The sequence below is a fragment of the Heliangelus exortis genome, chromosome Z (assembly GCF_036169615.1).
Source record: "Heliangelus exortis chromosome Z, bHelExo1.hap1, whole genome shotgun sequence".
In the NCBI taxonomy this organism is placed as follows: domain Eukaryota; kingdom Metazoa; phylum Chordata; class Aves; order Apodiformes; family Trochilidae; genus Heliangelus; species Heliangelus exortis.
The window spans coordinates 36,455,208-36,470,879 of record NC_092454.1 but is presented as its reverse complement, the minus strand read 5'-3'; the positions used below and the strand labels follow the sequence as shown (position 1 = coordinate 36,470,879).

Below are 15,672 nucleotides of genomic sequence, written 5' to 3'. Positions count from 1 at the left end.
GTGCAGTAGGGCTATGGTTAAGCACATTTTTACTTAGTCTTTCTAACTATCTATGATTTCCAGTTTCTAAGACAAAACTACTTCATAGTAGAAGTATGCATTACATTTTTGCTCATCATAAGGAAGATAGTTACAAGCAGCTTTTAGAAGGAATGTGATGTATTTTTTTCACTGACACCAACTACAGACCCAAAATTATGGCATTGTTTCTGTTAGTTCCTCAGCCACTTGGAAATACTTTGACAAGCACTGTAGTTAAGCACACTGGAACTCTGCAGCTGGTATAAATCCGGTCTCTGCAAAGTGGGTGCTGGAAAATGCAACCAAACCACAAAGTCTGTACTCCACAGCCATCTTAACCATTTGTATGAAGCTGTGTCAAATAACGATACCATCTGAGTAATTCTGTGATCCATACTGCTGGAGATTAGGAATCGCCGAAGAAACTCACCATATTTCAAAAAGTCTGGAGTTCAAAAGGAATATGGGAACCAGATAAAAAATGAAAATAGCAGTTCTCAGTTCCTGATCAGTTCTTGGTTTTTATCCTTCTCTTACACTCTCCTGCAGAATACAATTACACAAGATCTGATAGGGAGAATATCCAAATATCTAAGGGGGGGGGGGGGGGGGGGAAGAAAGACACACAAACCTTAATATGAAGAAAGAGAACCAACTGATTTTATATACCAAAACCAAAACCAAAGCCAACCAAACAAACAAAAGAAACCAACAAACAAACAAAAACCACAAAAACAAAAACCAAAAAAAAAAAAAAAAACCAAACCCACAAACAAACAAAAAACAAACTAAAAACCAACCCAAAAGGTATTCAGGAAAACTGAGAAATAACTATATCATGCTGAAATAATAACGGCCTAATGAGACGATGTGAACACCAGAGAAGCACTCCTAACTAAAGCTATGGTCAGGGATTAACCCGTAGTTTAAAAGCAGGTTCTTGACAACTCAGCCTTCAAACATGTGAGGTGGGAGGTCAAACCTAGAAATCTAGCCAAGCAGTAAACGCTCAACACACTTAATAGAGTGTGTGGAGATAATACCTCAATAGAGACATCTTAATAGAGATAAACTGTATCACTCCCTTCACACACATTTCTATGAAACCTCCTCCAAAGCATAATATTTTAATTTCCTCTCATTGTGGAAGCTTCATATAAGAAATCTAATTTTCACTCCTTTCTCAAATGGAGTCATTTGGTAAAATCTACTTGTTTTGTAGTTTGGACCAGTAATGCTGGACACAATGAAAATTTGCATTAAAATGTTGAACAGCCAGAATTTGATTGCACTGTATGTTAGCAAGGTTTCTGTAGATGGTGTCTGTTTCAATATACCCAGATGGTTATAACATCTGCTTGAGATGTGTTCATAAAATGTTATATTCTAATGCACATCCTAGTCAGTAGACGGTAAATCCAAAAAGACCTACTGGATCACAGAAATGCATCACAATATGAATTAAGAAACCAACTCTCTGAACAGTACTGACTTCAATGAAGAAAAATTAAAACTACTGCTGTTGCCTTTTTTTTTTTAATTTGTCATATGGGCAAAAAACCACCCACATTGCTGATTCACATGGTATTATCAGACCCAGTGCACAGGAAGCTCTACAGGAAGACCACAAAAGATGATGAGCACCCAGAAAGGGACAGATAGGCAGAAACCAATATGAACACACACACAACACTGGAATTGGGAAACAGCAGAGTTAGCTAGTGACCAAGTTATGGCTTCAAAAAATCATTAGTATTAGATGCTCAAAAATCTATTTTTTTTAAGAATGTCCATTCTTTTTCTGAAATAGAGATGAGGAAAAGTTATAGAGTTTTTTCACAGGAAGGAACAGTTCTTTAAAACATTTTTCAACGCAGTGAATGAGTATTCTGCTAAGGCAAGAACTGTTTATCACACAAGAAGGACATGAGCTAAAAGTCTGTTCTGCCATGCTGCTCTCTGATTAGGATGGCTTTATTTATAAATAATGCCCTGCAGAAGAACGTGCTGTGTGAAATGAGGCCTTCCACAATGAGTCTGATAATGGGCTTGCACAATTAATTTTTCTAGTCAGTGGCACTAGAGCTACCCACAGGTAAAATTTAAACAAAAATGCCAAGAGTCAGCTTGGAAAAATGCCATCAGTTGTTTAGATTCCTCTCTAAGAGTGAGAAGACTTGGGTTGCAAGAAGTAAATGAACTACACACCACATAGTATCCTTACAAAAATTCTAACAGAACACACTTCTAAAAATTAAGGAGGCTACACAAATAGACCTACTACCTCTAAATCACAGAAGGGTCCTTAGAAAATTCCTGACCATAACTGAGAAACCACTTGCACAGTCTATGCTCTCCCCTAGAGAAACATCCCACTTTTCCTCAGTGTGTAGGCTTCTTTGCAGCCTCTGAGAAGATGATTCTCTTCATGCATTCCTCAGTTTCCTCATACATGTAATTAAATTTCTTCCCTTATGAAGAAGTTTGAATCAGACAAGTAACTCCAACTTTCCTTATTTAAAAAAATCCTTTTTATACTGCATACTCCACAGTAGATACATGCAACAGTCAAACATTCTTCATGTTATTATGTCTCAGTCCAACACCAACAGCTCCACCACCATCAAAGAACCACTTAACTTTTGCTGCAGAAGTTTTCAGAAGATGCTTACAGAGCAGCAAGTGGTTGAAAAATCTCCAGCTTTTTCAAAAAAGTGTAAGTATTGAAGCTAGTTTTTCACCCAAATTTTTACTGCATATCTAAATTTAAAAATCCACAAAATATTTTTGAAAAATGTCACCGCATCTCATTCTGTTCCTTGCCCTTCTTTTTATTTGCAGATTTCTGACTGGAAGAGAATTAGTAATATCCTGTATGTTTTTGTTCTGTTTTGAATGGCTTTATTTTCAATCCTTTATTTTTACTTTATCATCTTTTCAAAGGTCAAGGCACTATTTATCCTTTAAGTGACAGAGAAACTGAAAGAAAGAAACCGAGGAAAAAATAGCTAAAGGAAATCCATTAAGTTCTAGGTTTATGAGAAAAAGTAATTAAAGCTTTACTGTAAAAGATTTCCAAGGAATCCCCTTGATAAGATTTCCAAGGAATCCCCTTGATATAAAGATTTCAAGGAATCCCCTTCTAAACCAGTCTGAATGAAAGCAGCCTCAGAAAACTGCACAAGGCCTAAGGAATCATATAAAAATACACAAGAAAAGTTTCTGAAAAATATTCTGAAAAAAAAAATTTTCATAGAAGTCACAGTTCATGAAAACAAAAACAAACAAACAAAAACCAAACCCAAAAGCTTACCATCTAAGAGCTTAAAATGGCACAAGATTCTTCTATTTTATTATGCTAAGTGGCTTTAAGACATGGATTTAGCTTTCAGAGGCTCATGAAGTGAATCAGTCTGGCCTGAATTTTATTCTCAAACATTATTTGTACATATGCTGCTGTGGCTTAAGACATAGAAAGGTACTTTTTATGGAGCATCATATTGATTGGTACCCTTAATTAAACAAACAGATCAAAACAAAACCAACAAACATGCTTTCCAATTCTAACCATATACTCTTTTCTGCCACTGAAAAGGTGGACTAGTAACTTATAGTACCTTTGCATCTGCATTCAACTCAGAAATAATATTATAATAAACAGAAAAGTTCTATGCTACCAGAAAAACTCTTAAAATTCTTACCTAGGGCACAAATCCTATTTCCGCACAACTACAAATTGCCAGTGTACTCTGTGAAAATACTGTGGGTATAAAAACTACTGAATGACTATTTCATGCTCATCATATTTCTGCTCTAAATGATCCTTGAAGCAGCCTTGAGTAATAGGTTGCTACCACACTTCTCCAGTTCCAGGAGTGGAATTAAGCAGACCCAGTAGTAAAGACAACACTACTGGCTACCTCAAACATAATCATACTTGACTATACAGGCACTAATACAAGGACATAAATGAAAAGCTAATTTCCACAGTGTTCTAAAAGCTCTTCAAAAATGCAGTATAATGTAGGCAGGTCCTACAAATGGTACAGTTAGAAAAATAAGCCTGAAGTCAGACTTCCAAAGACAAGATGATGTTTTCCTTCTATAATATACAGAACAAAATCTCTGTAGATGACAAATAGCTACAGACTACATAATGACTCAACATTAAGCACACTCCTGTGCATTTCCATTATTTGGATAAACAGAAACAAACACAAAAATAGCAATGAAGTAGTGTAATTACTGAGTAAGTACCACAATAGGATTAATGAGGCTTACAAAATGACTATGTCTATGGCTCTTCTTCTGTGGCACATATCCACTCTTCGTCCACCTGACATCCATCTGTGCTGGACTCCTGAGAGGAGGTAGTTGTGCCTAAGGCTTGTTTATGCTCCTATGATAGGCAGTTGCCTTTTAATTCATTCTGTGCAACTGTATTGTATACAGTGGAAATAAACGTTGGGATAAAGACTTGAGACCAGATGCAAAGAACCTCTTCACGTGTCAAGGGCACTCATCTACATCCCTGTACAGCCAACAACATGCACAGAAAGCTTAAGTTCTCAAACTGGCAGTCACAGTTTGCCAAGCAAAAATACTCAAAAATAGAGTGCACCTCCAAACACATCTCAGTAACTTGCATTTTGGAAATTTTCAAGTAACACTCCAGACTGACAAAACACGTAGATGCAATATAATAATATACTGTAACAACAAACTGATTTAGAATGTTGACAGCTAACAGTAAACCAATTTTAAACTCTGTCAGTCACATAAGAAAAACTGAAAGTCACTATCATGAAAGAGCCTTAATTAACAAGAATAAAACCTTAATCATAACAGCTTTTCCACAGTATTGTTTGCCTAGCCACTATCTCCTATATATGATATGGGGGGGAATAAGGAAATGAAGAGGTAGTGAAAAATCACAGAAATGTTAGGAAGGATAAAAGCAACTCTTGGTAGTTACTACCCCCCCAGCCCCTTATTAAGCTTTCTCCTGTCATGCTAGAGACTGCTCACAGAAATGACTTGCTCATAATAAATGATCTTCCTACCTACTCACTATCTTAGGTCCTCCGTAACACTGAACAATCCACAGTCAACATCTGTACACTTTTTAACCAGAGCTGAAGCACATAACTGCAACCTTGTGTTTGTTATAAAAGAAATTAAAACGTAACACAACTAATGCCATGCTTAGATTTCCCTTTGCCAACCTTCTCTTCCAGAAGCAAAACACGGAACTTTTGCCCCACCTCTATGCAGTCACTGAAATGAACACAAAGTCTATGAGTGCAGCTACCAGAGCTCATAGTCTGACAACTGGTAGGCAAGTTACTGGACTGATCAAGTATAATCAACACATAATAAACTCTTCATGTGCAAATATTATACCTACTTTAAATAAGGAGAAAAAAAAAGAGCAAACTAATCTTTCAGAAAAAGTAGAGAGCCAAAGAAATACTGTGAATAGCTCCACTGGACAATGCAAAACAAATTGTACTTCAGGAAAAAAAAAAAAAAAATGGAGTATGTGTTTGGGTTTTTAGAACATCGCTTGCTTAACATTAGCCTTTTTTCCAAGTAAAAGCTGAATCTCACTATAAAACAAAGCCTTCCAGCATCTCAGACACTGTAGCTCTTACTACAGAGCAAGTGCAAAAAGAACAAGAGATTGACAAAACCTGCAGAAAAATAGGGTTCATTTTAGCTGAAGATTTTCTAGCTCATTGTAGTAAAGCTTATTTCAGGAAACTGTTGTGTGTTACTAGAAATTAACAAGGCAGACATGAGATTTCAAGACCTTTTAGTCATTCCACACAATATAACCGGGACATAACTGGACAAGAGTTCCCCAGAAAAGCTGGGGAAGGAAATATTTTCATAAAGTTTCAGAGGAAAATATAACAAAAATATTTCAGCCTGAAATAACTTGTTTAATTAATGCTGGATATCCTTAGCATGTCTTCTCTAGAAATGAACGAAATAACTACCTGTAACTGTTAAATATATTTCTCTATGAAATACCTCTGATTATATCTTTTCTGTATAAAATTATACTGTACAAATACCGGCACTTCCATAACAGTTGTTAATCATGGATGAAGTCAGAACTATTCCAAGAGTATGAAATTTCTTTACCTTAAAGTGAACATACCCGTAGCATACTTTACATTTTCATTGTCAGGGAGCATGTTCAGGAGAGACACACAACAGGCTCTGCAAGCAAAGTAACTAAGCAACAAACATATCTGAAGTAAGACTCCAAAGGAGTTAGAAAACAAAAAAATGCTGGAAGCCTGTTTTCCTGTATCTGCAGCATATGAGTGATCACAAAAACTACAAGAGTCCGCCAGCAGTATTACCACCCATTCATTCTCAACACTACCAGAAGCAGTAAAATGGTGGAACTGGAAAGGTAAAACATGGACATTACATCCCACGAGTGTTTTTGTGTGTGACCTATCACATTCTCGTAGCAAAGGGCAGTTAGACACACAACATCTCCTATTTAAAAAAAATATAGAGGTTCCCCTCAAACAAAATATAAAAGGAGGAAGGTTTCTTATCTTCTTGCTCTGCAAAAACAGCAGCTAAAATTTAGTTTTCAAATTTATGTTGCACTTCAGCCTGAGATAGTTTCCTCATTTCATATCAGTGAAATTACTTATTATTTTCCCGGGGAAAGGGAGAGTACTCATATATCTGTATGTTTATTTTAAATAAAGATATTCTCAGCTCTTCATGAGAGCATTCAATCCTGGTTGTCCAGCTGCAGTCTATTTGTAAAACTAGACTGATACAACCATTTTTTCCCCACACTTGGAAAAAAAGTCTAAAACTGACACTTCTTTCGTGGTAAAGTATGGAACATTTAAGCAGAATATAACAGAGGAAACAAGCGACTTAGAAATACATTATAACAATACAAAAAAAAAAAAAAAGGCAAGAGACTGTGTTCTGAACAGAGAACAAGCCAATGAGTGAACTAGTAGAGAGAGGACAGGATATAAATTATTACCTGTATGAGTGTTTAACAGGCTTTAAAAAAAATTTATTCAAATTTAAAGGAGAAGGAAGAAAACAGCAGAGAGTAGGACAAAATGGTAAGGCCATAGCGAAGCAGGCAAAGACCTGGTGAAGTCAAATGTAAGACAGGAGAGATGCCAGAGAGAATGCCTGGGTATGAAAGAAGTAAATGATCGACAGAAGGAGGCCAATAAAAAGATGAGGAAGACAGATGGGGAGAGGCTGGGCTCTAGTTAGAACTGTCAAAGTCCTCATAAAGGACTCTCTATGTATCACTCGGGAGAAAACTGTTCATGGCTTTACTGAAGCCCTTGAAGGGCCCTGATCAATGTCCTCACAGGAAGAAACAGTAGATCTGAGCAATAACCTTCTCTCAGGAGCAACAATGTGAAGTAAAACCTATCTTCAGCTCCTGTATCTGAATACAAGTTACAGGACTACGATACCTTGTAGGTAACTATACTGTCTTCTGCATTGATTGGCTCTGTAGCAATCTATTTTGTGCCAAAATAATTAATCTGGATCTTCCCAGTATTAGAAGCATTTAAGTGTTCTGCAAGGCTCTCATTTATTGGGTAACTTTTCCTTGTTTTCAAGTGCCTGAAGAAGAACATCTGAGAGTATTTAAATGTTATATGAGCACTAAGCTGTACTAAATTCTAACTAACATCAGTAGTGTAAATCTCTTTTTTGTAACGTGCTTTAAGCCCTCTGCTCCAGGTTTGAGATACCACAGAACATTGTGCAGATGGTTCTGAGTTTCTTCATCTACTTGTAAGAGCCACTTGATCATCCTTGTTCCAAATAAGCATTTCATTTCACCTTCCCAGTAACATAACCCTTGCTTTAAAAAACAAAACAAAACAAAACCACAAACAGAAACTACAAAATTCAAAAACATAACCCCACCATAAGGCCAGAATGCCCACATATTCTGCATCACCAGACACTCAATAACCCTCCCAGTGTCTGCCACTCCTGCTATGGATTCCATCCTTCACTCTTTCATCCTCTATCAGATGATGTGTCTGCACAAGGCCCTTTCCTCCAGCCTAAGTTTGGATCCTCCAACATCCAATTTCACCTCAGAGATCTAGAACACTTAACATCTCCAACGTGAGAGATAAAAATTTATGCAGCCTGTCTCCATACCCAATTCTGTTGTCCTACTTCTGCATTTTTGCTTGCTCCAGTGGATTTGACTTGAGTTAAAAGCAACAAACTAATGAGGTAAACATGGATTTGAAGATAATGCTAGTAAGATTTTGGACTTGGAAAGTATCTACCATATCTACTTATTTTTATTGCAAAACACTCCCCAAAAGGGAACAGATATAAATACAGGAACAACTTCAGCAGAAAACACTTCTAAAAATTCAATAGCAAATGTCCAGGTCTACAATAAAACTTGCTTTTATGTTTTCAGCCTCCTCAGAAACTTCTCTGCTACTGTTACTCACTTTAGCTATCTTGTTATGAATATTTCAGAAGTCTCACAGGAAATGCTGGGCATGGGATTCAAGTAAGATTTCCTGCCTGTTAATCACCACAGAGTGACGCCTTCCTGATACTGTCTGTTAGAGCAGAGGCAGCTTGTCTTTTTTGAAAGTCATATTGAACAGGAATAGTACAGGGTAACAGTGGTATTTGTTGCTTAGTATGGTAATAGATCTATTTGCTTTGTAGAGTAACAAGTTTCCTACAAATTCCTCGCTACAAGAGAAGAAAAAAAAAGCCACCCATGTATAACGCTCAACTTCAGTACTGTTAGACTTGAGAAAAAGAAATACAGGAAAGAAAAAATGAACACTACATTCTCTGAAGCAAAGGCTTCAAAGCCACTACGAAAAACACTGGGAATGGGAGAATTGAGAGGATTAAAATGAATGCGTTTTTTATTTCAATAATTGAAAGGAATGACAGAAGCATGGATACACAGTTCAGCTTTCTAAAAATACATTGTAGAAAACAAATTTGTATTTTAGTTTTTAAGAAATGTGCATTTGAATATCTGTAGTTGCACATGAGTTAGAACTGTACACTCACAAAATTTTGCAGACAGGTGAATTTGAGAATTGCTATGAACATTTCTGTAAAAAAGTCTTACCTGTATTTCATATTATACTTCTTACTCTAAAATTCAAGAGCCATATAAAAAAACTTCACAGCCTCTGGTTAAAAATTTAGTAACAGCAGCACAATGACATTTACCCAGAAGAAAACTTAAAAGCAGTCCATAATTCCGACAAATGACAAATTCCTAAGAGAAGAGAGATCACCCTAATGCATTTAATGCATTGTCTTAAACCTCGAAATAGCTCATATTCTTAAGATTCCATCCATTCTTAAGATTAACACGGAAAAGAAATGTCTTTCCTGTTATAATGCTCTACCATCAGCTCCAAGATAATATATTCTGAACACTAGTAGTTATATTTTTTAATTGACTTTCACTACTCTGATATAAATCTAGCAAAACAGCCCCGGTTATTCTAATATAGGACAATACATTTCAGTCTCTGCCTCTTAAGTTACATTGGCGACCATGAAGCCAACAAAACAACACCAGGAGAATCTTGCTAAACTTAAAACTTGCTTCTTGCTACTGATATTTAAATAAACCAACTTAAATATTGTTGTGGTACTGTAAACCACACAAAGATCACAACTGCCTACTGAACTTTTTGATATGAAAGCACTTTAAAATTGCAGCAACATTCAGAGTTTCAAAACACTAATAATAAGTCTCAGTTAAATGTAAGAAAATTGGTACAGTAAAAGCAAAGCCCTTCTACTGTAGCCCTCAAGTCTATCGTAGAACATAAAGCATTTTTAAAAAAAAGGATCATTTTTCTTTAGACCCAACCATATCAATGCCAGCTTTAGCTGCAGTTTTCTAAACTATTATGCGAAACAAACTGTGCTAAAAATATGTTGTTACTCAAACTTGGAGATATTCTCTCCAGAGATAGGACTTCCTGATAGGAGATTCAAATTAATAGGAAGTGCCCTTCCTGTGTTTTCCAGATTGCTAGGCTAATGAGTTTGTTTTCAAAGTCCTCTTAAAAAAAATAAGCAGATTTACCAATTGATTTGTGTTCACTTCATTAAAGTGAAGTGACCTTGTATACAAAGCATAAGTATAGTGGGTTGCAGCCTTCTCTGTTCTGGCATAATGCTGTAGCAAGTTAGGTTTTCCTTGTAGTTTTGAAAGAATTCATACAAAAACTGCCTTGAGACCCTGACAGTTGGTGACTTCTGTCTTACTCTGCATGTAGCCCTATTAGAAACTGATGTGAATGTGTGTTGCAAGAGCTGAGCACGAAGATAGACTCCCACTTGCAGGGAAGTTATTTTTATATACAGAAAGTTAACAGCTCTGGATATGTGCATATGGCTACGCCAAAACTAACCAACTCCGATAATATGAAAACACAATATAAATTCAGCACTCTTGACTTAAATAATAAATACTCAGTAGTATAATATAACAAATTCTCATTTACAATTACAACTTCCAGATACAAAGGCAAAACGACAATCAACACCAATTTTAGAACAAAAATAATTACAGTCATTTACCATCAACTGATTTTTCAGGTCAGTATGCTGCACGCTTTGTGCACAGCAAAAACATGGAGCCAAAAGGCTGAAATACAAATACAAATGCAGTCTTCTTTTCACTTTAATTAATTTGATTACACATTTGATTTTGGTTTGTGAAGGCTCTGGGGAAACTAGACAGCTCCAGCACACAGTCAAGATTTAGGAAGTTCAACAGCCTCTTTTGCCAATCATTTGGTAAGGACAAGCTTTTCAAACATTTTCATGTGCACAAAAAACCCACACCCACCATTAAAGGGTTAACAATATGAATTTTGACAGATAGGATACTCCTGAATTCCCACTGCACAGACCCAGGCTTCTCCAAGACTCTGGTTATTGTATCACTACATCACCAGAAAAGTGATGACTGTCTGCACTGATTTTTTCAGATGGAAAGGGAGAAAAAATGTTCCTTGAACTGCTAGTAATACTTATCTTTCGAGTTCTAGATGCTTTAAGACATATAAAGCAGTTCAACTCTAAACAATAAACTTCATATATGCAGACACAAAAGATTTTCATCTTAACACAAGTTTATTTCAGCCTTGCTTCCCCAGGTAAGAGAAGCTTGCTTCTTTGTTGTAAATGTCCCTGCTTTCTGATAGTTCTGGTACTTTCAAACAATTACAGTAAAAGAACTTCTCAGTATTTCATCAGAGATATTATTCTTTTAACTCAGTATTACTACACTATCATTAAATACTCTTCCACAAGACTGAAAGAGAGAAACAGAAAAAAAATTGCTGGTAATGGCTTAACAGTAAAAATCACAGGAACTGTTATCAAACCAAGTTGTACCACTCCTGTGACAAGAAATGGGTGATACAGCCATGTAATTCTATACCTTACTATGTGTTCAAGTAAATACTAAGCATTTCACTCTCTTTCACAGAATGCTAAACTTCTATTACTTATCCTTCTTAAAAAGAAAACTGGAGAGAAGTAAGCCTAATCAGAGATGAACCTTCAAAACATTTCAAATGTATTTAGTTACTTCAAATTTTAGTAACAGCATCAATCTCAAGAGAATCTGACTATTTTAAGGTCTTGTAGTGAAAATTTTATTTCATACTATGTTTACACAAAACAGGAATCCCCACCTGTTTTTCTAATATTATAATTTTTTCCACATATAGTGTTAATGGCAAACCTTAAGCAGTGAGTTTATGCTACAGATAGGAAGAACAGCTTAACTATGCTGTGACCAGAGCATGACCTGGGAGGAAGAAAGAAGGAGTAAGTAAAGTCACAGTCAAACAGCAGCCTGCCAGGCAACTTCTCCCCTGTGACAAACCACCTAGGCACCTTGTTAAGAGCAGCTCTCTTGTTAAAACCAACAATTTTGTTGTCAAAGCAAGAAAAAGTAAAAAAAGACAGAAGACAGTACTAGAAGATGCCCTTTTCTTCTGAGCTTAGCGTATAATTTGTGTGATGTGTCATTTTTTTGAGACCTTCAGTATATTTCCTAAAATAAAAAGAAGAAAAGCTTTAGCTTCAGAAACAAACAAAAATCTCACCTTGTTATGTTCATACTTGTATGGGATTTTGAGGGTATCCATGGCTCTGATCATGGCCTGCATTGCTGTAAATATATTCTGGTACACAAGTTTTGTAAAGCCCCTTTTGTCTTCATCAGAGTAACCTGATCCATGAATGATTCTCATCTGCTTGATAAAGGTGCTTTTGCCACTCTCTCCTGTGCCTGCAAGACAAGTAAGAAGAATATGCTTTAGCCAGTAGACACAAACACATCTGTTTTTTTTGTAAAATGCTGACACTTTGTTTAGTGCGGGGCTGAACAGCGCCCAGCAGTGCTTGCACGGTTTTTTGCAACAAAGGCCAGTTCAGTGTCCAACAGCAGCATCAGAAGCAACTGAAGTACAACTGAATTAAAACGTGCATTTTAACAAGTAAACTCATGAGTAAAACCAGGCTACAAAATATACGTGTTGTATATGACTGCACATTTAAAACCTTCCATTCTTGAAGATCTGATTATCCAAAGTATTCAAGTAATTACCATGACACATTTTCTCCTAAAAAATCAGGAAGAAAAAAAAATTATCTTCTTTGGCTAAATTTCAGGACATTATGGTAGAAATGACCCAATTAACAAATACACTCGTGTTTTGGCTAGGTTTTTTGGTGTTTATTTTGAAAAAGGCAAGCAGTGCAAGCCCTGCAAACATCAACCTCAGAAACATGTGATATCAATGTTAATTAAAATTTGGCTCCTATTCATTATTAGGCAGTCATTCTTTCCTTCCTAATCAACATTTCTGATTATCAATCAATTTAAAGTTATGTTCTGTTTGTCGTAAATTTCATACATTTTCCCCTACTCCAACTCAGTGAGCTCATCCTCTGTGACCAGAAGAGCTTATCTATAGTATTCCTGTGTTTGCTTAAGAGGAGGAGCTGAAACTTCAAATGAGCTGTTGCACAGCCACACTTACACCCTGCCTTAAGCCAGCTACTCAGTCCTGCAGGAAACAAAATGCATGCACTCAGCACTGTCCTTTCCAGGCTTTTAGCCTGGATTTTTATTTTACTAATTTCTTCAAAGGAACCTCATACTCGTGTCCCAGGACAAAGGCAGCTTTATGCTCCTTAAATAATGTTTTAAGTGGCTTGTCACAGAAGTGCGTTTCACAGCAGTGCAAAGCAAGGTGAAACAAGCAACCCTTAAGCATTTCTGAGACAGCAGAAACTAAAAATCTTTGCCTTTTACCATGAACATCGGTTTGAAACCTTCAGTGATGCTTCCCACATGCATAAAACAAACTTTTAATAGCAGTCTTCCTTAGAAAGACATTCCTGGAACATAAACATGTTACATACTGACCAAACTTAAGTTCTCTGGGAGAAAGTGGTTATTATAATGAAGAAGAACATGTTCTGAAGCTGAAAAGTGAGAAGAAGCCAGATCTCACCCTAAGCCTTCCTGGGGATCTGTAGCCTGCACTGTCCTCAGGAGTGCACCACCACATGCACGGGCCACATCTGCAGGACACTGACTGCCATCAAGCAGAACTTTCCCCACACAACCAAACAAATTCATGGGACGCAGCGAGTTCATGGTAACCAGGCACAAGTCACTGCAGGTGATTTAGTGGAATACAGAGTAGCTTCCAGTTCTGGTCCTGCCCCTTCCCTACATGGGATTCCAGATTCCTTCAAAATCCCCAAATACAAATTTACCAAACACACGGGAATAACATGCCTGTTGTCTTCTCTATTTTAAAATTTGAAGCCCCTAATTCTTTTAAGACTTTATTGAGAGCATAGCTTCCAATTGATATCACACATGATTATCACACAAAATACAGTGGTAAAGCTACTGTAGTCATGCTAAGAGTACACAGCATTTAAGATTATTTACACCTTGAAAGCAAGTCTACAAAGAAGAGAGTTTGTAGGAAAACAAAACTGAATTCCAAAGAACATAAATCTTAAGCCTGCATCTTGGTCAGCTTTGTGGTTCTGTAATTGGGTGTCACTGTCCTAAGACTCTGTCAGCCAAAGACCAGTTGCAAGCAATACTTGGACATCTAAAGACACCAATACACACAATGTGTATTTTTAATTTTTTTTCAAATATATAGATTAAATATATATACACTGTATATATACATATAGAATATTTGTAACTACCCATATATAAATTTATGTATATGAAAACAGTTTCTCTCTCTCTTTTTGAAGGCTATCTCAAAGTTTCCTGAAGTTTGTCCCTCCCCAAGTCAATGCTTGAAACTACTTTCTTGTGTGTCCCCACAGGAGTAATTTTCTGGTTAAGCCAGTGGCAACATTAAGAACATTTATAGTCCTCCTGAACTTCATGGAGCTTCACATATGCAGGGTAAAAACATGAAAAATATCCTGGTGAAAAAAAGGAAATAATGGAAAATTTCCAATGAAGAATGCATAGAATAGGATAAAAGAATGACAGAGAATAAAATTTACAGGACTGGCCCAAAATTAAGAGCAATTGAAAAATGTTCACTATTTATAGTGTGTGTATATATATTATATATAGTATATAGTATTCACAAATACTTCGCATAGATAGTTCCCATTAGACTGTTACAATCAGGGGCAGAAAGTAAATATTTTTATATTGTTGCTGACAAGAAAACAATGCAAACAAAATTTCAAGTATGATGGTTTTTTCCTTTTTTTTTTTCTAAACAAGTGACATCAAATCTTCCTGTAACAGAAAGTCCTATTTATGTGACAGCTGCTTAATAGTGATAGAACACCATACTTCTCCCAAACTACAGTAACTGGGAAAAAACCCAAGCTACTCTATTTATTACCAGAGAACCTGGGGAAAATTTGGCATAATGAATTACCAGGGTTAGCTAAGCAAAGCTGAAATCATTACAGCATTATTCCTGGTAGGGAGTAGGATTTTAAAGTACCCCTTTTGCAGCACTGAGTGATACCTATGTTTGATTTAGTTTCATATTTTTGGCTTTTAAAATCCCATCACTGGCATTGTAATATCAGGACACTGACCAATATGACACTAACTCATCTTTCTACAGCCTGAACCATTAGAGAGCAAGTTAATTCTTTTACTTTAATAAATTAGTTTCTTAACTACTGGGCAATACAATATGTGCCTAAAATCCTATTTTTCACCATAATAAACCACACCAGCACCAGTTGAACAGGATTCATAAGTGTGCCTATTTCACCTTGTAAAATGAAAGTAGATTTTAAAAATCTATGTATCATGTGATGATCTGAATAGACCTTAGAGTTTCAGCTAACTGCTGCTTTTACAACCATCACCCTTGTTAACAGAGCAAAGGTGAAATGGCAACGCAGTGGATCAGTAGAATGGACCAAGATGGTATAAAACTACAGTGAAATCAATTTTCTGTTGGCTTCTGTTGCACATTTAAATTAATCAAGACTTCGATCAGTTCTCTGAAGCCAGATAAGCATTATCTTCTCATCAGTCAGAAGATGCTTGAATGCCATACAACACACTTGAAT

The 15,672-nt window shown here is 36.3% G+C and overlaps 1 protein-coding gene across 1 annotated transcript in view; it reads right to left on the bottom strand.

The window, feature by feature from the left end:
• Nucleotides 1-15,672, bottom strand: part of LOC139789828 (guanine nucleotide-binding protein G(q) subunit alpha) — a 111,587-nt gene that overhangs the window by 61,172 nt on the left and 34,743 nt on the right. Inside the window, exon 2 of the mRNA XM_071730909.1 lies at nucleotides 12,183-12,367. Coding sequence (XP_071587010.1) covers nucleotides 12,183-12,367 — 185 coding nt within the window. The remainder of the gene's footprint in view (nucleotides 1-12,182; nucleotides 12,368-15,672) is intronic.